The sequence below is a fragment of the Nomascus leucogenys genome, chromosome X, assembly GCF_006542625.1.
Source record: "Nomascus leucogenys isolate Asia chromosome X, Asia_NLE_v1, whole genome shotgun sequence".
NCBI lineage: Eukaryota > Metazoa > Chordata > Mammalia > Primates > Hylobatidae > Nomascus > Nomascus leucogenys.
The window spans coordinates 133150764-133172065 of NC_044406.1; the positions used below are offsets into that span (position 1 = coordinate 133150764).

General features: G+C 37.3%; 1 protein-coding gene across 10 annotated transcripts in view; it reads left to right on the forward strand.

Annotated features, from left to right (window-relative positions):
- The window catches only part of FMR1 (FMRP translational regulator 1), a 38715-nt gene extending 22550 nt beyond the window's left edge, over positions 1 to 16165 (forward strand). Inside the window, exons 10-17 of one of the 10 annotated variants that reach the window (XM_012499108.2) lie at positions 2134 to 2243; positions 3100 to 3234; positions 3734 to 3796; positions 5911 to 5997; positions 8479 to 8674; positions 10216 to 10398; positions 10878 to 10960; positions 13725 to 16165. In XM_012499108.2, the coding sequence (XP_012354562.2) occupies positions 2134 to 2243; positions 3100 to 3234; positions 3734 to 3796; positions 5911 to 5997; positions 8479 to 8674; positions 10216 to 10398; positions 10878 to 10960; positions 13725 to 13886 (1019 nt within the window). In that variant the 3' untranslated portion in view covers positions 13887 to 16165. The remainder of the gene's footprint in view (positions 1 to 2133; positions 2244 to 3099; positions 3235 to 3733; positions 3797 to 5910; positions 5998 to 8478; positions 8675 to 10215; positions 10399 to 10877; positions 10961 to 13724) is intronic. The other 9 variants (XM_030806893.1, XM_030806896.1, XM_030806892.1 and 6 more) reach the window with 9 other exon arrangements.
- The last annotated feature ends 5137 nt before the right edge of the window (positions 16166 to 21302 follow it).

Sequence of the window (21302 nt, forward strand, 5' to 3'; positions counted from 1 at the left end):
TAGCCCCCCTGAGAATTATTTTTCTTACCTATCAAATGTGATAATAGTATCCACCTCATAGAGTTGATGTGATAATTAAATTGGAAGATATAGTAGGGGACAATTCTGGACAGAGTAGGGGACTCTGTTCTTCACCTTATTCAAAACAACTCCATTTCAGTAGAACAGAATCATAGTAAATTGCTCTTTGGGATTTGGAAATAAGTATGTAATATAGAATTGGATTATTTGCTATTAAATATTAAAAGTAGATTCTACCTGTGGTTACCTGGAAAGAAGAGGATCTCAGAAATAACCAGAAAGACTGCTAAAAGTAAATCAGCCTTGTTTTTGTTTTGTTGTTTCTAGTTAGTAAAATGAGAGAATTCTGTTTTAGAGATGGTCCACTGCAACACTGGGAACATTGGGACTTTTGAGAAAGCATTTTTGTGTAAGATTTTGCAAGGCAGATCTTTAGAGAGGTGTCGTAATCAGTTTTGCATGCATTTTGTTTGAGTCAACCAACATTATTTGTGATCTCTATTTTTCACAAACTCTCTTTAGTATGTGCACTAATTTATCTTTTCATTAAAATTGGATTCTTCACTCACTAAGAATGAATTGGTATAACTATTCAGTCAGCTATAGTTAACACATAGTACTTAGGATAGTTAAGATATTATCTTAATAAAAACATCCCCAAATCTCATTTTTCGTTTTGCTAACTCACTTAGATCTTTATTAAAGTCAACATTAATTCATGAAAATATAAGTGTTGCAGTTTAAAATCAAACTGTGTGAAGACTCCAAGTAGCTTCTCTCACCTCACCTTTCCCCTTCTCATTATAGAAGAACAGAAATAATTGACAGAAGGACCTAGACCAAGAATCCTGATTTAATGGTGTCAGTTCTGTTCTATGACCAGTCAAAGTGTTTCTAGGGGTGAATGAGGCAGCCACACACAGCAAGAATGTCAAAGCTATGCTCTGATTACAAGAGCCACAAGAATTTTTTGTGAGAAGGCTTTTCACTGAGATCTTGTCTAGCATTGGCTCAAAGCAAATTTTTGCTTCCATCTTTTCCCCCAACTTTGCCTTGAGCTTTGCCTTTAAAGGCAAAAAGGAAAAAATGGAAGATGAGATGGTGAGGGCAAGCACATGGCGGATGTGGCCAATGTAAGGGTACTTAGATACCTTGGGTGAGCCCTCAGAATCAGATGTAGTTCACATGTACATTTCTAGAATTAGTAATTCTTAAGTTTGTAATGTCTTGCTTTACCACTCATGTGATGATGCAAATGAAAGGAGTCATTTTCCAGTAATGTATATGATTGTAAAATAAATAAGGAAATGATCAAGTACCTATTTTTTACTGGTACTTGAAATCCCAAGTTTTAATAGATGTTACTGAAAAATACTTAAACTGGTTTTAAGCTTTTTCATTGTGGTTTTGAGTTATCTTAAAGTGGGTTTTCTTAATCTTTTACTCTGTGACTAATCCCTTCACTTTTTAATACATTGCTAAAGTTTGTAAGTAATGCACAGGAGTGATACTCTGTTAACACATTGACCTTGAAGAATTTCTATTCCTTTTGGATGTTTGTATAGCTGCTTAAGCCACTTTCAGACTTAGATTATCTTTTATAAATGTGCCTTCCATACAGAATTCTGAAAATATTTACTATGGACAAAGAAGCAGATTTAAATCAGGTACAGATAAGAATTGAAAGTATTGAATAAGTGAATATATTTCCCATTTTCTCTCCTTTTTTCTTAATTCTTCTTATAGAACTTTGCAGAAAGAATGATACATACCACAGTGCCAGCAAGTTTAAAGTGTACCCTTTTGTGCAAAAATAAGAGGCTATCTTTGAACTGCCTTAAAAATTCAAAATTACCCAATCAGTTTGCAAGTATTAATCATCTCTGGTACCTGACCAAAGGAGTTTAAACTGATGTCCTAATTAAACAGAAAACCAGATTAACTATCTTGTTGAAAAGAATCTCTACTTTGGTTTTGAAATCTTACAATTCAATACATACACATACACATAAAAATATCTATCTATATGAATGTAATAGTTTACAGTAGGGCTGTGCTTACTGCTTTGAGGTATGTGTTTTTAAAACCAAACTTGATTTATTTATTTCTTAGGGAAAGTAATAGGAAAAAATGGAAAGCTGATTCAGGAGATTGTGGACAAGTCAGGAGTTGTGAGGGTGAGGATTGAGGCTGAAAATGAGAAAAATGTTCCACAAGAGGAGGTATGTTACAGTGTGAATATTTTGTGGCTTGTATGATAAAAGTAAAAGTTTTTTATGTGATATGTTGAGGACCTCTAATATGTGCATAAAGTGAATGCAAATATTCTGATTATCAAGCATGCCTGCTGTAATTAATGTTACAGTTGTAGATAATGGCCCCTCTCTGTCCTCTAATGCTGTGAGTTTGGATTAGTCACTTTATTGAATTCTTTTTTCCAATCTTTAAAATGGGTAGTTATAAATTTTTAAATACGAGACATACATCACTGGGTCGAGTGTTAATGACAATTTAATAAAATAATATATATGTAAATGCTTTGTAAAGCACTTTGTAAATGTTAATGTTGCTGACAAAAGCAAAATTGGAACACAGGTTAGGTTTTCTGGCTTTCATCTTTTCACTTTTTTAGTTTGGGGATTGTGTAGTATGTGTGTTTATTCTGTGTGCTTTAAATTTATTTCTGTGCTTAATATCTCTTCCCCATCCTCCTTACCTTTAAATTCTATAACCCTTTTATCTTCATAAATATATGCTTTTTGTAGCAGCTTTTAAAGTATTTGCATGGGGTAGAGAGGTAAGGATGCACCTTTCTGTGCAATAGTACTCTTAAGATACTATCTCATCAAAGAGCCATAATTTTCACATATTGTCTAGCTTTCTTTTTGAAAGATTCTTTTAGCTAAAGTTAAATCTTTTTTTTCTGCATACAATTTGTATTCTGTAATTTTATAAACCAAAACTGTTTATAATAACTTACATTTTTAAAAAATATGATGATTGATAACATTAATAGAGCTAAATAAAGTCTTAAATTGGTCCTTTTTTTCTCTTTTGTGTTTTCTGTTTTTTACCAAGGAAATTATGCCACCAAATTCCCTTCCTTCCAATAATTCAAGGGTTGGACCTAATGCCCCAGAAGAAAAAAAACATTTAGATATAAAGGAAAACAGCACCCATTTTTCTCAACCTAACAGTACAAAAGTCCAGAGGGTAAGAATTACTTTTCACTTTGAATTACAATACAAGTAATTTGTCTCAGATGTCACAGTTGGTATTTTGGGTGTTTTCTCTGGTTAAACTTGTAGGCTACTTATGTTCTATTTTTTTTTTCAAATGTGATTACGAGCTTGTGAGATACTACAAATTAATGTGATACATACTTTTCAATTTATTCACAGTAACGAATCTTATGCCATAAACACAAAATAATGGGGTTGCATTTAGTGGTCACATTTTTCTTTTGACAGTGGACTGTCTTTTTTCCATGCCTTCTCTCTTTAAATTTTGCAGGTATCGTAGCTCAAAATACACCTTCCGTTAGATGCATTAGTTACTACTTGAACCATATTTTAGAAACTAATTTTCTCTATTTGAACTAATCTGTTTAGAAATGGGTTTAAAAGTCCTGCAGTGAAAGTCCTGCGTTCAGGCTTCTGTGTATTGTTTGTTATAGTTAATGACATCCCTTGCATTCCTTATACTGCTTTAGGTGTTAGTGGCTTCATCAGTTGTAGCAGGGGAATCCCAGAAACCTGAACTCAAGACTTGGCAGGTAGGAAAACATTCCTTGAGAAATACACTTTCAGTTTATATTTTAATGTTTATTCCCCCTGTTAAGAAAGATTACAAATGATCATCAGGATTAAGGACTGGAGGGAGGAGTGTTTGTGGGTATGTGGATCCATTGCCCTGGAGTTAAAGCTTAAACACCTTCATGCCACTTGTAAGGCTTTTCCCAGTTACTTTTCCAGTTATCATCTTTAAATTATCTTCTCCCTTGCCCTCTAGAGAAGCTCAAGCCATATCGAAGTACTTTGAGTTCTCTGAACATTCTCATGCTTATGATGCTTCTAGACATATGTACAGGTTTACTCTGCCTGGAACGCTTTTTCTCCTCCACATGTCACCTCATTTTGACCTTATTCCTTACAAAGCTTTCCTTGTGTACTTGCCAAAGATCCCCACCCCCTGACTGGTTCAAGAGCCTTCCCCTTCTGTTTTGCAATGTGTTCACCCCTAGCATAGCACTTAAACATAGGTGTTTATTTGTTGATCTCCTCAACCACATTGTAAGTTCCTTGAGGGCAAGGAGAGCCAGTGAGAACTGTTTATGGAAAAAATGTTGTGGACTCATGGATTAAAAGCAAAGGTGCCATTTTACAAAGAGGACTATAACGGCAAGTGGATTGGATATGTCTCATTACCGGGCAGCCCATTATCCCAGAACAAGGAGTGACTTTTTTTCTGGTGTCCGTACTGAAGGCCATCATTCCATTCTTGCGTTTCTTCATTTTAATTTACTATTCAGGTCTACTCGTGAAGTACTTAAATTAGAGTGGCCCTTAGGGTACTCCAACAGTTTAGACATGTTGCAAGAAAAGATATTCGTAAATAATTTGCTCCAAAGTCAGTCTAACTAAATGTATTACATAGGATTTTAAAGCTTATTTTGGTGATATTTGACCCAGAGGGAAGGGTGTAACATACATTCCATCACATGGTATTTTGGGAAATAATACAGTTAAAGGCTTTGTAACAAATAAAGCTTGTTGGAGAAAAACCCAACATGCAGAAATGAATTGCCAGTTATTAATTTGCACAATTGTTTCTAGGTTTCCCTATAACTTGTGACAAGAAGTAGTTGGTTTTTTTCCTCACTATATATATATATATATATATGGGCTAGGAGTACAGACATTTAGCATATGCCTTTTAAAAATCTGTTCTTAAGTAGTGTCCATAGAGAAAAGTTCAAACTTTCCTTGTGATTCAGCCTTTTAAAATTTTCAGAGTACATTATTGAAATGTGTATGGGCTTGATAAAACTTATGCTTGTCAATGTATCTATTTTTTTGTCTCACAGATTATTCAGTGCATTTTTATCCTGATGTTTTTGTTTGTATTTTGTGTGTTCCCTATTTACTTGGTTAGCAGAAATGATTTACTTTTTACTTTTGTACCCTTGGTATTTCATTTTGTTTTTTTTAAAGAATTTGATTGGCCAGGCACGGTGGCTCACGCCTGTAATCCCGACACTTTGGGAGGCCAAGGCAGGCAGATCGCCCGAGCCCAGGAATTTGAGACCAGCCTGGGCAATGTGGCGAAACCCCGTCTCTACAAAAAGTACAAAAATTATCTGGCTATGATGGCATGCACGTGTAGTCCCAGCTATTCAGGAGGCTGAGGTGGGAGGAACACGTAGGGCCTGGGGAGGTCGAGGCTACAGCGAGCCATTATCATGCCACTGCACTCCAGCCTGGACAACAGAATAAAAAGACCCTATCTCAAAAAGAAAAAAATTTGATCAGGATAAAGCCTTTCATAAATGAATTAGAGCATCTTATACTACTCATTTTGTTTATACATCTCATGTTAAAGCTTGTATAATTTTGAATTATACATTTTGTGATTTTGCTGATACTGAATACTAGTCTTTATAATAATCTGATATGTTTAAAAGGTTGCTATTAATCTATTCATATTCACAGTAGATGTGTAAAGTAGTATATCAACTACTTTTGTTTTCATATATTGATTTATATTTACAGCAAACATTTGTATACCTACTATTCACCAGATCCTGTGCTAGGGAATTAGTCGTTATTTGCATTTTTCAGATTAATCTGTCATTACTTTATAGGATCATTGTTGCAATTTCTTTTTCAGGGTATGGTACCATTTGTTTTTGTGGGAACAAAGGACAGCATCGCTAATGCCACTGTTCTTTTGGATTATCACCTGAACTATTTAAAGGTGAGAACAGAGAGAACTTTAACTTCTAATCCTTTTGTACTAAAATATACAAACTTTATAGTAGATCTTTCAGCAGTTAGGACTCATTCTAGCCTGTGCAAAACACTGTATGACTTGTCAAAGATAATAGAGAAAATACGTTGTTTAGCTTATAATTTTTTTTAAAAATGGAAGTCTTTATAAATTTAAGTACCAATATACCAGTTTTCAATAAAATTTTATATTTCCCTTTATTCTTCTCTTAAACCCTTACACTCAGTTTAGGCAATCCTGTACATAGCCTATTAATCCATTTGATCCTTTCTAGCATTTTGGTTTTTTCCAGGCAAAAATTTGTGTTTATAACTCTTGCCTTTATTGTTCCTTTTATGTCATTTATCAAGGAAATCTAAGCATTTCATGAAGTTCTTTGTTTAAATGTTTACCCTCTCTATTTTTCTCTTTACTGTTATTCAAAATACAAACTATTTGTGTCTTCTCATAAATGTTCAGTTTAGTTAGTGTGATGCAGTTATGCCTCCTTTAAATTTCAAACTGGAAGATAGGAACGAGGAGGCTATAAGGTGTAGTGGAGCAAGCACTGGATTGGCAATCCAGCAATTTACTTATAAGACTTCAGCAAAGGAACTAGCTGTGTGACTTTAGGCAAGTCACTTCTCTACACTAGATGCTTCTTGAAATTCCTTTTGGCCAAAATGTTCTATAATTTAATGAAATGGAAACTGATCTACTTCATTTTCGTAATGTTTTATTTGTATCCATACATATCAAAATTATAATGTAGCTGGTATTATATTAAATGTTTTTAAAAAGCATTTCAACTCTATTTTATTTATGGCATTAAGAATTTTTTTGCTGATTTCTTGAAAGAAATAAAAAGTACATGATTTCTGCTTGTGTGTAAATAAGAATGAAAGGAAGAAAAAGTGTAATACTGGGCATGCCATTCATTCTTATGGTGACCAGTTAAATTAAAAGTGGGAAGGTTTCATCCAGCAAGGTTTACATGGGTAGGATACCTCTTTGATTTTTTTTTTTAAGTATGTTTATGTGTAATCTTTTGTGTGTGTTTCTTCGTATTAGCTTAAATCATTATGAAGGCCTGGAGAGTTAGGATTGCATTGTATCAAATCCCTTGTTCTTTTGACTAATGTTCTTTCTTAGATCCTTTGATTTATTCTCAAGAATATCTTCTTTGGTTATCAGCAGCTGCCCTGTTGCCATTCTTTCCATCACCAGAACTTCCCTTGTTTGGGCCTGGCATCTCTCACCAAAAGGTGACTGCTTTGCCCCAGTGGGATAACCTGGACTACTGTTCTGTTTTGCAAGATATTCCCGTTCCATGAGCTATTACTATACCTTTGGAGGAAGTCACTCACTCAGCTGCAGTCTCTCCTTTGCTCAGATTCTATGTAAAACAGATTCTGGTGTAACTATGTAAATTGCTAATGATGGCAGAGCACAGATGAAACTGACCAAATCCTTACCTGACCTTTCTTTTCCAGAAGCTGCCACAACCAAGATTTTAGAAACTTAGCTTTACAGGGGCTTCTCCAATGACTGTTCATATAGACAGTCTCTATGATAACCTCTGCTTCACTGAGACACCTGCTACTACTATAGTTATGAATCTGATTCCCTGTAGCCAGTAAATGAGATGTTTATGAGTGGATTGGAAGGACAGTGGTTAGAAATGAGGTTTCATCTGGTTTTAACAGAACCTAACATACTGGAAGTGCTTTTTGTAAGGGTCTGTCATTGGACCCCAGGTGTATATTTCTATCAACTAAATGTATACTGTTTCTTGTATTTGTTGTAGCAGAGTTGTAGTCTTTAGGAAGTTTTCAAGGCATGATGTAAGACCTAGCTGTCTGGTCAGCTATTAAATAGTTTTGTTTTCCCCTCATGAGGAATAGTCAGCATTTTCAGTTCATGAAAAAATCATTGTTCCTTAACCATAGTATATGTTCTTTTAAAACAAAAGATGGCCCAAACTCAATGCTTTGTAAATTAAGATATTAACTGGCAAATCCATTTTAATCAAGATTATTTACAATGTGTGATTTTTAAGGTTAGCTGGTTATACCTTGAATGTCATTTATCTATATTCATACATTTTAGCATGTTTTATTTAATATCCTATCATGAAGAAGTCCCCAAAATAGCATATCTGTGACTTAGCAGTAGAATAATTGGATAATAGTGCCAAATTAGACAACTTTACATTTTATTCAGTATAATTTTAATGCTGAGTGTGTTTGTTATATCTCTAATTCTCGACATCAATAATCTGTTATTTGTAGTAATTTTCTCTTTAAGGAGATCATTCAATTTCCTGATAATTCTGTGTAACAGTGTTTACTGTAAATTTAGAGCTGAAATTGAAATATTCCAGTATATTTTTATCTGATGAAAAGGAGAAAGGTTTTATTAAGTAAAATGTCAAATTATTTTTACTGTTATCTTGTATATTTTAAATAGGAAGTAGACCAGTTGCGTTTGGAGAGATTACAAATTGATGAGCAGTTGCGACAGATTGGAGCTAGTTCTAGACCACCACCAAATCGTACAGATAAGGAAAAAAGCTATGTGACTGATGATGGTCAAGGAATGGGTCGAGGTAGTAGACCTTACAGAAATAGGGGGCACGGCAGACGCGGTCCTGGATATACTTCAGGTACAAACTAAGCATTTTACTCAGTAACTTTATCTGTTCCTAGACTTATAGCTGCTAATCTCTAATATTCATTAGAATCCCATTATAACAATTTGTCGCTACATGGTTTCCAATTCACAGCGGGCTAAATTGTGTTACAAGAGACATAGAGTAAAAACCTGATAATAAACACGTAGAGTTCACAGGGCAGGTGCAAGCTCTGTTCATGCTCTGATTGGGGGTAAATCTGCAAAGCCCTTGTGTGTTGATGACTTCCTTAAGGCCTCTCCTGATTTTATAACTGTATGGTCAAAACCTTTTTCATTTGTGTACTGTGGCTCATTTTTTTTTTTTGTCAGGTATGTGCTGGTCATACTTGCTCGATGGACTGTGTAAATCAGGGGTCTGCCTCTTGTGGCTCATAAGGTGATTTTGAGTGACATGGCCAAAGTCAGCCCTAGGCACAGTCAAGAAGTAGGCGAAGTTTCTCTTTGCCTTCCCAGCTTTTCTGTCCGTGCTTCTTTCTTCTCTCCCAGTACCTTTCAGTGAACCTGATCCCCACCTGCCAGTGCCTACTGTCTTTCTTGCTCAACCGTGTATCTACTTTGTAACTTGCTAATGATGGTATAAGATATAATCCATCTCACACATATTTGCATTTCAAAAAGGAACTCTTTAAGATGGAAAAGCCTTCAAGATCCACAGGAATGAAGCTATAATGGTGAAGCTATAATTGGTCATTAGCTCCAACAGAGGAAGAGAGAGGTAGTAGAGTTGATATTCTGGAGTTGGGGAGAATTACCTACTCCTAAGGCCAACCTTGAACCTAACCCCTAACCCCTCTCCCAACAGTCTGTTCTTTTTACTCATGGATTTCTGCCTCACCGTGGAGCTCTTTTTCTCCACTCCTGTCCTCTAAGACATTAACCCCTTCAGGCATAATGAGTTTATTATAATAATTCTTTATTAATGATCAATTATTATAATGGGAGCGGGAGGGCAGGTTGTGGACCAAACATCAGGCAAGCGTGTATCTGCCCTCAGCTAGATCCAATCCATGACCCACAAGAGACGCTTCCCTGAAGCAGTTGCCATGGTGGCCTCCTTTGCCACCCTCTCAGAAATGACCAAAATATATACATTCCCCTCTGTCCTGGGCCAAATCTTGCTAAAAGGAGCTCTCTTTTTAGAGGTTTTGTTTATCAAGGTATCACACTTAACTGTCGTAGATAATCTTTTCCTCCAGAGAGTATAGATGTTTAAAGGAACACAGCTGTTTAATGATATGGCACATTAAGGTTTAAACTTAGGTGGCTAATAACATACCTTTTTAAAAATGAGAATGAAACATGTTTATAACCGAAATTACCTCAAATATTGCAAAGCCCTTCATTTTGAGTTTAAAATTTTGTTTTACGAAATGGAAGGTGATAATACTCTTTGTGGGCTTATAAATTGGAAAGAGTTTTGGATTACCCCTGAAACGTCTCTGGAAGCTTCTGTTAACCTCTTTTTTTTTTTTAAAAGTCAGACAATGGTATATAACTTTTAACTCTCGATAGGAACTAATTCTGAAGCATCAAATGCTTCTGAAACAGAATCTGACCACAGAGACGAACTCAGTGATTGGTCATTAGCTCCAACAGAGGAAGAGAGGGAGAGCTTCCTGCGCAGAGGAGACGGACGGCGGCGTGGAGGGGGAGGAAGAGGACAAGGAGGAAGAGGACGTGGAGGAGGCTTCAAAGGTATGGAGATCTTCATTAAGAAATCAAAGTGAATTGTAACAGCTGTCTTGAAGTTCAGTGAGAAATCCTATTGATGCAATGAACTGTTAGCAAGATCCCCTCTCTCCCGTTTTGTGCTGATCACCATAGGAAAGGATCAGCCTTCCACTTGTGTAGAAAGAATATTAGGCAGCCTTCCTTATAGTTCATATAGATATATGAATAAATGCTAATAACTAATTCAGCATCTTTGTGGGTCTAAACAGCATCCCTACATTAACTCACATTGACCTGTAGATGCAGAATTATAATAACTGTGAAATATTTTCTGTTACTTGGCAGCAGGCTAGATTATTAGCCATTGTGTAACTGGAATCACTGGGGTATTGATTACATTTCAGATTCTATGGTTGGTTTAAATAGAGGATGTGGGAATAAAGAACTTCCAGTAAGCATTTCAGAATCAGTAACTGTTGAACCTTTTGAAAATATTCTCATAGGAAACGACGATCACTCCCGAACAGATAATCGTCCGCGTAATCCAAGAGAGGCTAAAGGAAGAACAACAGATGGATCCCTTCAGGTAAAACCTGTCTGCCTCTTTTCATCTTAATTGTTTGAATATGGTAGTTTGAGATTTATGAGTTTATTTTAGTTTATTAAAAACATGTTCAAAGATTACAAATCCAGTTTATGTGAAATATTTTACCTTCAACATTACAATTATAGTCGATCTTAGTTCTTTGCGACAAGTATACAAATAAGAGGATTTCTCTAGAGAATATGTAGTCTGAGTGTTTGTGAAGACCTTGACAGCCACACTATGATTTTATTATTTATTATTTATTTTTATTTTTTTGAGACGGGAGTTTTTGCTTTTGTTGCCCAGGCTGGAGTGCAATGGCGCAATCTCGGCTCAGAGCAACCTCTGCCTCCCGGGTTCAAGTGATTCTCCTGCCTCAGCCTCCTGAGTAGCTGGAATTATAGGCATCTGCTACCATGCCCAGCTAATTTTTGTAATTTTAGTAGAGAAGGGGTTTCACCATGTTGGTCAGGCTGGTCTTGAGCTCCCAACCTCAGGTGATCTGCCTGCCTTGGCCTCCCAGTGTGCTGGGATTACAGGCGTGAGCCACTGCGCCCAGCCACACTGTGATTTTAATACCACATTGGTAGACCTACAATCCCCCAGAGAAGGAACATCCTGGGATATACTTAGAGACCTCAGTAAACCTTATGTGTCTTTGCTCCCCCAAGTTAACAGGGATGGGGTATTCTCTTTGAATAGAAAATAAGGAAAAGAAGATGTCTCTCTCACAATTAATAATCATGATACACAGAGCTGATGATATTCAGCTAGTCTCCATGCTTGGTCAGTCATCTGCTTATTTACAGCCAAGACCTAGTCTGAGGACCCTTCTCAATTGGCTGTCACCAGTGCTAAACCAATTGTTAAATAATTTTAAAATTATCTCCTGAGCACATCCAGGCACCTTTGCTAAGTGCTTTGTGTATGTTTTATCTCCTTTAATCTTACAGCAACCCACTGAGGTAGTTTTATTATTCCACTTTATAGGTGAGTGCACTGTAGCTTCAGTCCTTTGCCCACAGTCACATAGCTAGCATATGTCCAAATGATAGTCAAACCTTAGTGTCTGATTCTCTGAATCCATGTTGTCGTCTACTTTTTCTGTAACTTTTAATTCTTAAGTAGTTAGGGTTCCTTCCTGACTATGGATTCATTTGGGACCATCACCCAAGATTAGTGAGAGATACTTTTTAAGACAAAGTTTGTGATGGAATATTTCTTGGAATTCATAGCAGCTCAAAGTGAGTGTTAACTATTGGTGGGTTCTTAAGGACCAGTATATCCAAGGGATAGATAGATTGGTAAATTACTATATGTACCTGTCTTTTACAAAGCTATAAGATATTTATGTACCCGTTTTGTAATTCTCCACTTAAACTGACATGTTTGATGAACTTGGCAGTCTAACTGCATTGGTTAAAAGGATGCACATTTATATTTTTAAATGAAATGGAATGCTGAATTAAAAAGGTGATGTTTTCTCAAGTATGAAAATAGATACGAATCTTGCCGGGCACGGTGGCTCACGCCTGTAATCCCAGCACTTTGGGAGGCCAAGGCGGGCAGATCACCTGAGGTCAGGAGTTCGAGACCAGCCTGGCTAACATGGTGAAACCCTGTCTCTACTAAAAATAGAAAAAATTAGCCAGGCGTGGTGGTGGGCACCTGTAGTCCCAGCTACTCAGGAGGCTGAGGCAGGAGGATGGCGTGAACCTGGGAGGCAGAGCTTGCAGTGAGCCAAGATCACGCCTCTGCACTCCAGCCTGGGCAACAGAGTGAGACTCTGTCTGGAAAAAAAAAAAAAAATACAAATCAAAGTACTGAATCCTTGGTAACGAGACATTTAAAACACATGCACATACCCACTACTTAAACATACTTTGAAATTACAACCATTTGGGGATGTTTTTAGCATTTGTGCTTGAAGTAGATCAATATTTGTAGTTGTTTTAGCTCATTTGTCACTGTTAACTTTCATTTGTACCTCTGGAATTAGCAGTGCTGTATTCAGCATTGGCACTTAAAATATTTTATAGCTCTTAGAACACTATTTTTTAAATTATATTAATCTTTATACTCTCCTAGGATTCCAGTCCTTCCACGAATTATTATATTCAGTTTTCTTTATACCGTTCCATTCTTCAGACAGAGTTCAGGTTGTAGGATCATCTGAATTTTCTTAGTGAAATACAAGCCAATAGAAACCAAAGCTCGTGTTTTTCTACTGTATGACTATGGGAGCTCTCAGTATAGAGAAACTTGATCATACCTTTGGTAGATATAAAGATGTAAATTAAAGTCTAGTTAGTGAGTTATTTGAGGGTAAAGCCAGAATAGGAAAACATTTTGTTTCTCTTTTCCTGGGCTTCGCAATCTTTGGAGAATAACTAATTTTATTTTAACTCTAGTGTTAGAGGCATGTATGTCCTCTGGTAATCAGTAATAGTAATTCATTTTACCTGTTTGTTTCTCACTGTTTTGTTCTACTTAGAAGAAGACATGATAGGATTGTGAGTTTTTCTCTAACTTTGGATGCAGTGAGATGACCAGTGTGTTCCAGTTAAAGAAGAAGAGTGTTTTAAAATCATAAACCAAATAAAGAATCCTACCTTACATTAATTTCTTGCACTTCTTCTGTTCTCATCTCCATTTCTCTTTTTAACATGTGGAATTTACACTTCAGGTTTAAATTTCTTGTCAGGCCAATTACAGATTACAGTAGAATATGGTCTGTGTATATAACAACTATAACTTGTTTTAGATCAGAGTTGACTGCAATAATGAAAGGAGTGTCCACACTAAAACATTACAGAATACCTCCAGTGAAGGTAATCGGCTGCGCACGGGTAAAGATCGTAACCAGAAGAAGGAAAAGCCAGACAGCGTGGATGGTCAGCAACCACTCGTGAATGGAGTACCCTAAACTGCATAATTCTGAAGTTATATTTCCTATACCATTTCCGTAATTCTTATTCCATATTAGAAAACTTTGTTAGGCCAAAGACAAATAGTAGGCAAGATGGCACAGGGCATGAAATGAACACAAATTATGCTAAGAATTTTTTATTTTTTTGGTATTGGCCATAAGCAACAATTTTCAGATTTGCACAAAAAGATACCTTAAAATTTGAAACATTGCTTTTAAAACTACTTAGCACTTCAGGGCAGATTTTAGTTTTATTTTCTAAAGTACTGAGCAGTGATATTCTTTGTTAATTTGGACCATTTTCCTGCATTGGGTGATCATTCACCAGTACATTCTCAGTTTTTCTTCATATATAGCATTTATGGTAATCATATTAGACTTCTGTTTTCAATCTCGTATAGAAGTCTTCATGAAATGCTATGTCATTTCATGTCCTGTGTCAGTTTATGTTTTGGTCCACTTTTCCAGTATTTTAGTGGACCCTGAAATGTGTGTGATGTGACATTTGTCATTTTCATTAGCAAAAAAAGTTGTATGATCTGTGCCTTTTTTATATCTTGGCAGGTAGGAATATTATATTTGGATGCAGAGTTCAGGGAAGATAAGTTGGAAACACTAAATGTTAAAGATGTAGCAAACCCTGTCAAACATTAGTACTTTATAGAAGAATGCATGCTTTCCATATTTTTTTCCTTGCATAAACATCAGGTTAGGCAGTATAAAGAATAGGACTTGTTTTTGTTTTTGTTTTGTTGCACTGAAGTTTGATAAATAGTGTTATTGAGAGATGTGTAATTTTTCTGTATAGACAGGAGAAGAAAGAGCTATCTTCATTTGAGAGAGGCTAAAATGTTTTCAGCTAGGAACAAATCTTCCTGGTCGAAAGTTAGTAGGATATGCCTGCTCTTTGGCCTGATGACCAATTTTAACTTAGAGCTTTTTTTTTTTTAATTTTGTCTGCCCCAAGTTTTGTGAAATTTTTCATGTTTTAATTTCAAGCTTATTTTGGAGAGATAGGAAGGTCATTTCCATGTATGCGTAATAATCCTGCGAAGTACAGGTACTTTGTCTAAGAAACATTGGAAGCAGGTTAAATGTTTTGTAAACTTTGAAATATATGGTCTAATGTTTAAGCAGAATTGGAAAAGACTAAGATCGGTTAACAAGTAATACGTTTTTTTTCTTTTTTTTCTTTTGTTTTTTGAAGTGTTGGGGTTTGGTTTTGTTTTTTGAGTCTTTTTTTTTTAAGTGAAATTTATTGAGGAAAAATATGTGAAGGACCTTCACTCTAAGATGTTATATTTTTCTTAAAAAGTAACTCCTAGTAGGGGTACCACTGAATCTGTACAGAGCCGTAAAAACTGAAGTTCTGCCTCTGATGTATTTTGTGAGTTTGTTTCTTTGAATTTTCATTTTACAGTTACTTTTCCTTGCATACAAACAAGCATATAAAAATGGCAACAAACTGCACATGATTTCACAAATATTAAAAAGTCTTTTAAAAAGTATTGCCAAACATTAATGTTGATTTCTAGTTATTTATTCTGGGAATGTATAGTATTTGAAAACAGAAATTGGTACCTTGCACACATCATCTGTAAGCTGTTTGGTTTTAAAATACTGTAGATAATTAACCAAGGTAGAATGACCTTGTAATGTAACTGCTCTTGGGCAATATTCTCTGTACATATTAGCGACAACAGATTGGATTTTATGTTGACATTTGTTTGGTTATAGTGCAATATATTTTGTATGCAAGCAGTTTCAATAAAGTTTGATCTTCCTCTGCTAAATTGATGTTGATGCAATCCTTACAAATGATTGCTTTTAAAATTTTAAGCTAGGAAAAGAAATCTATAGAAAGTGTTCTGTTACAAAATGTAACTGTTACCATTGGAAATTTCACGTCATAGGAAGTTAGCCTTTACCAACTTTCAAGAACTTGTTTAATAAAGTGAAAAACTCAACCAAATGGTACAAAACCACAGTGTACCATTACAATATGCACTAAGTCTCTTTTTTACAAAGGCTGTATTCAGCAAGGCGCTAACTTGCTTAAATGTGAATTACTAACTTCTAAAACTGTACTTTGATTCACATGTTTTCAAATGGAGTTGGAGTTGATTCATATTACAATATTTGTGTGCTAAACGTGTATGTTTTTCAGTTCAAAGTCATGATGTTTTTAAAATCTTATTAAAGTTTCAAAAATCTGAAGATTGTTTATCTAGATGTAAATTTTTATTAAAAAGTTGCACTTATGAAAAAGCAAAAAATTAGTCTGACAGATGTTTGCTCCTGGTTTTAAATTTCTACATTTGACAAAAACTAATGATATGTGGGGGGAAAGTTATGCAAAGTAAATGTATGTTGCAAATAATCTTTTATGAGCCCTTAAAAGGCAAAAACGAAGATACTTGAAAATAATTCTCCATATTCCCAGACAGAAAATTTCAACACATTTATTACATAGGGTGCCACTAAAACATATTAAACATATACTCCTATTTGTGCACACATAAACATATCCTGCCCTTTGGAAAAAAGTATATCTATGGAGTAAAAAAAAAAATTGATTTAAACATCTCAGTAATAAAATAAATGACAGGTTTGTAGGTAGAATGTGCCTGGGAATTGACTGTTGTAATCACTTCAAGGAACTCTGGCACAGCCTACCCGCCTAAAAGGTACAAATGGAGAGGTGACAGTGTCAGTGTTCTACCCAGTGTTAGAATCCAAAATGATGCTAGACAGCCTCCTCTACATTGATGAGTTTTTTTTCCCAGAAAAATAACTATTTTCTGCTTTTCTAGTTTTTCCTTCCGATGCTTTTGTGGTTCTTTGCTACCCATTGTGTCTAACTGGGCATCATTAGTGGTGGGTAGGCTGAAACCATACTCAAGTAACTTGTTTGGATTTTCCTTGTTTCACAGTAGTTTTCAGCACTACACATGAACAGCCTGTTGGAGGCAGCCAGCTTAACACTCAACTTGGCTCTCTCAGAGCCATCTCTCTCATCTGATGATGGTCTTAGAATTCCTGGTGGCTCAGAATATACGTCTTTTAGAGGCAGCAAAATGATTCTGACCCTTTTGAGCCAGTTTCAGTTTCATGGCCATAAACAGCCTTGTGAACCTCTATGCCTCTGATAACCAGTTATTCTGAAATAGTCATTACCATGTGCTAGTCTTTATTGTTCATAAGGTTTAATGTACCAGAATTTAAATCTTGAGCATCTTTTTTTCTCTGTTTATCTGAGGTCATTTAAAAAGTTTTATTTCAGTTTCTCTCTATGTACCATAATGAAACTGGGAAAATCCATTTTATTTTAATTTTTTTTTAATATACTAAGGGGTTTTCTGTTACTGAGAGAGGCTTGCTCTGTGTTAAACTCACAGGGAAGAATTATCCTTCCCATGGAATACAGACCCAGGGTGCAGCTAGCAGTGCTCTGGCCTTTGCATGAGAGAATACTATCCATGTGTCTCTTCCTGACCCTTTGCTGACAAGTTTCCCTCGTTAAAACCACTTTCTTCTGTGTGGCTTTGTGCAGTTTGCCATAACCCATTACCTCAAAAATGGTGCCCAACATGAGGTAAAATCCGCTTATTTCACCTCTGGCTTTTTGGAAACTGCAAAAGGGATCAACTGAGCAATACTAGGGATGGACAGCATCCCTGCTGGGGCTGGTGATGGGAAACCCAGCCAAGCTAACATCTGCAAAGCAGGTTAGTGTGGTGCTTATTGGTGTTCATGTGCCACAGAGGTCCTGGGAAGTCTGTGTAAGGGAGATTGAGACAATCCTTTGGCACTCCAAGTCTGGCAGCCTTTGTGAGACCTAAGGAAAAAGAAGTTGGGAGAAAACCCTCAGCCCCTAAGTGCCATTAGAATAGTTGATGCAGTCTAAACGTTGTTTTGTTTGTTTTGGTTGGTTTTTTGTTTTTTTGTTTTTTTTGAGACAGGGTCTCTGTCACCCAGGCTGGAGTGCAGTGGCGTGATCTCAGCTCACTGTGACCTCCGCCTCCCAGGTTCAAGTGATTCTTGTGCCTCAGCCTCCCTAGTAGCTGGGACTACAGGCATGTGTCACCATGCCCAACTAATTTTTGTATTTTTTTTTGTAGAGATGCAGTTCCGCCATGTTGGCCAGGCTGGTCTCGAACTCCTAACCTCAGGTGATCTGCCTGCCTTGGCCTCCCAAAGTGCTGGGATTACAGGCCGGAGCCACTGCACACAGCCACAACTTTTAGATTTGAGACTTGTCATTGTGCAGTGTGCCACCCAGGGGCCTTTGGGAGGAACTGAGGTATATCCTGTGGGGTTTCAAAAACACTAACAGGGAATTGGACTCCCAGCAATGGTCACAAGAGTAACCTGAGGCTTTAATTGCTTATATGATGAAGAGTCTACACCTACAAAGTAGTGAAGCTGAATGGCAAGCACTTTGGGTTTATCATGGAATTCTGTTTTGCCAGATGAATTTGCTAGGCTGACCAATGGGGAGGGAGCAAATGGACCTGCCTTGTTCTTGAATTGGATGTTCAGAGCTATCAGATGCACGTAACCACCAAGAGGAGACTTCCTGAGAAACTGAGTGCCAAGTGGAACCATTCTACTGAGGTTAAAGCTGTTTTGAGACAACTTGGCATTTTTGCATGCTTGCATGAAAATCCTAGGCATCTAGGATAAGTAGTAACCAAATGACCTTAATTCAGAGAATGCTGGAAAAGTTGATGGTTTCTTATACGGAGACATCCCTAACTTTGCTCCTTCTGCCAGAGTGTAAAGGATGAAATAATCCTTTGGAGCTGATATATGCCCCACCCAAAGGGGGGTAATGAGATAAGGGGCCCTGGAAAGAATATGTCTCAGCAAAAATGAAGTCAAGGGAAGAGCATCACTCTAGACTTTTCCTAGGCTTGCACAGGCAGTACATTATGACTCTTGGTCTGGAACAAAGTGATGACTGGCTAAGGAGATAGATAGGAAAGGTGGAATCACTCTAAGGAGCTTGCAGAGAGGATGCAGGAAACAACGCTGGTATTAGAGTAGGCATTAAGAACCCCCCTATGGAGGGCTGATGCATGGAGGTTCTGGATGGGAGGGTTCCCTTTGGAGATGGAGGCAGTTAGCTTTCCCCACTGCTTGGCCAGCAAAGCTCCAATGCCTCCTGCGTCCTTGTAGAAGGGTTTAGAGGAAGCTAAGCAGTTGGCCACATCTTAACACTGCTGAAACAAGGCTCTCAGACACTCCCTACCCCCAGAGGCCTCTGTGCCACCTGAGAGATTGATTTTCTAGGCCGATTGCTGGGGCGCTCTTCAAGTCCATTTAAACCAAAAGCAAGCTTGGCCCAGGGCCAGTTCCTCTGCCCTCTTCAAGGAGATGCTAACTTCATGTCCTAATCCATGTAGCCTGGAACATAGGTAGGGGAAGGACTTAACAGACCTAGACTTAATAAAACACAGGAGCCCAAGAAGCTGTTATTCTTGGACCTGATCAAGTCCACAGTAAATTTCCCTGGCCGGAGTTGGGATTGGTTTTACTTAGAACCAGGAGACTCAGCACAATTACTGCAGATGCTGTTGGCTGCTTTGATAAGACCATGCTCACTCACCATGCCTTTGTCAGACTTCACAATTGATATGGACATGCTGAGTCCCCTCAGCCCAGCAAAGCAGAACATCTGAATGGATGCAAGCATGGCAATCTCTCTTAGTGAATACTATAAATCAGTCTTATTGAGCTTGCAGAACCCCCTGCACTTCCAAAGCCTGTCAGAATTGTGCAGTTAAAGCTGGCACATACCAAAGATGAGAAAGAAAACATTCCCCTCATACAAGATCTACTGCCATTGCCAAGAGGGAATGGTAGGCTACACTACCTTCCAATTCCACAAGCCTGTTAAGCCAGTGAGCAAGTCCAGTGTCCTTGGCCCCAGATTACAGGTCATTATGGATCATTGTGATTTTAACAGTGGCCACCATGGCACTCACAGTGCCTGATACACCAACAGATGACTGAACTGATTGCAGCCATTACTGGCAACGTGGGATGTGCTAGAGCTACGCTGTCCGGTTCTTAAGCCACTAAGCCATATACAGCTGTTGAGTACTTGAAATGTGCTGGTCTGAATTAAGACGTGCTGAATGTGTAGAATACATGAGATTTTGAAGACTTGGTTTGAAAAGATGAATGAAAAATGTCTCCTTTTTATATGTAGCTGTTGAAATAGAAATATTGTAAATCTCTTGGGTTAACTAAAATATGCCATGAAAATTCATTATACCTGTCTCTTTTTTACCCTTTTTAATAATGACCACTGGATAAGTTAAAATTGCATATGTGGCTCAGATTATATTTCAGTTGGACAGAATTACTCTAGATATTACTAATGTTCTCCAAATGTCTCTAGAAACAGAGGAAATATTTTGCTTTCACCTGACAGAACATTAATTTCTGGTTTGTTGTGGGAATTTCACATCCTCCAGCAAATAAGTGCAATTTATCAGTAATGGGTTGGGCAAGCCCATTCCATTATATTGATGACATTTTGCTAGTGCCCCTCACAGAGGAAACTGTCCTCACTGTAATGCATGCTCTCTAATCTAAGCGCAAGTGTCCACAGGTGGCCTGGCCCTTGAATGAGGATAGATGCCAGAGCCAGGCCACCCAAGTACATATCTTGGGGGCTGTATTAGCAACAGCCTGAAGAGACATTCCATAGCATAATAAGGAAAGTCTATTGGCCTTAGAGACACTACCAAAAAAGAAAGAAAGAAAGAAAAAGCCTATGATCTGTTCGGCCTCTTTGGGTATTAGAGGCAGCACATCTCACATTTCAAAATGTCATTCGAGCATCTGTACCTAGTCACCAGACTGGTAGCCAAATTTAAGTGGAGACCCCTACAGCAAGAAGCCTCAGAAGCAATACAATAAAGTATAACCTGATTCCCGTGGAGTTTTATGTATCTATGACAGGTCTTACATCTGCTACACCTGGCAACAAGACTCTGCCAATACTGGGGTGGGAAATCTCTCCACTGCTGAATGGTATGTGCCTTTTAAATGACAATTATTTGTCCATTATAAATCTCTGGCAGGGACTATTGTCTCACTGAAGGGAAGTGGTTGTCAGATCTAACATCCCCACTCTACAATGGGTTCACTGAAGCAAATTTCATAAGATTAGTGTATCAGTGAGTGTATCCACCTGCCCCAGACCAGTCAGGAAAACAGAAATCACACCACTAATTTTAACAGAGAGTTTGATGTACGGATTGGTTAAACAGATATTAAAGGGCTGAAAATGCAGAACAAGAACATTAAGGTAATAGAGGTAGGATCTGCAGGAAGCATCTACCATCCTGAGGCCTGGTGGAATGAAGGGATGAAGCTGGTATGATGAGAACCCAAAGC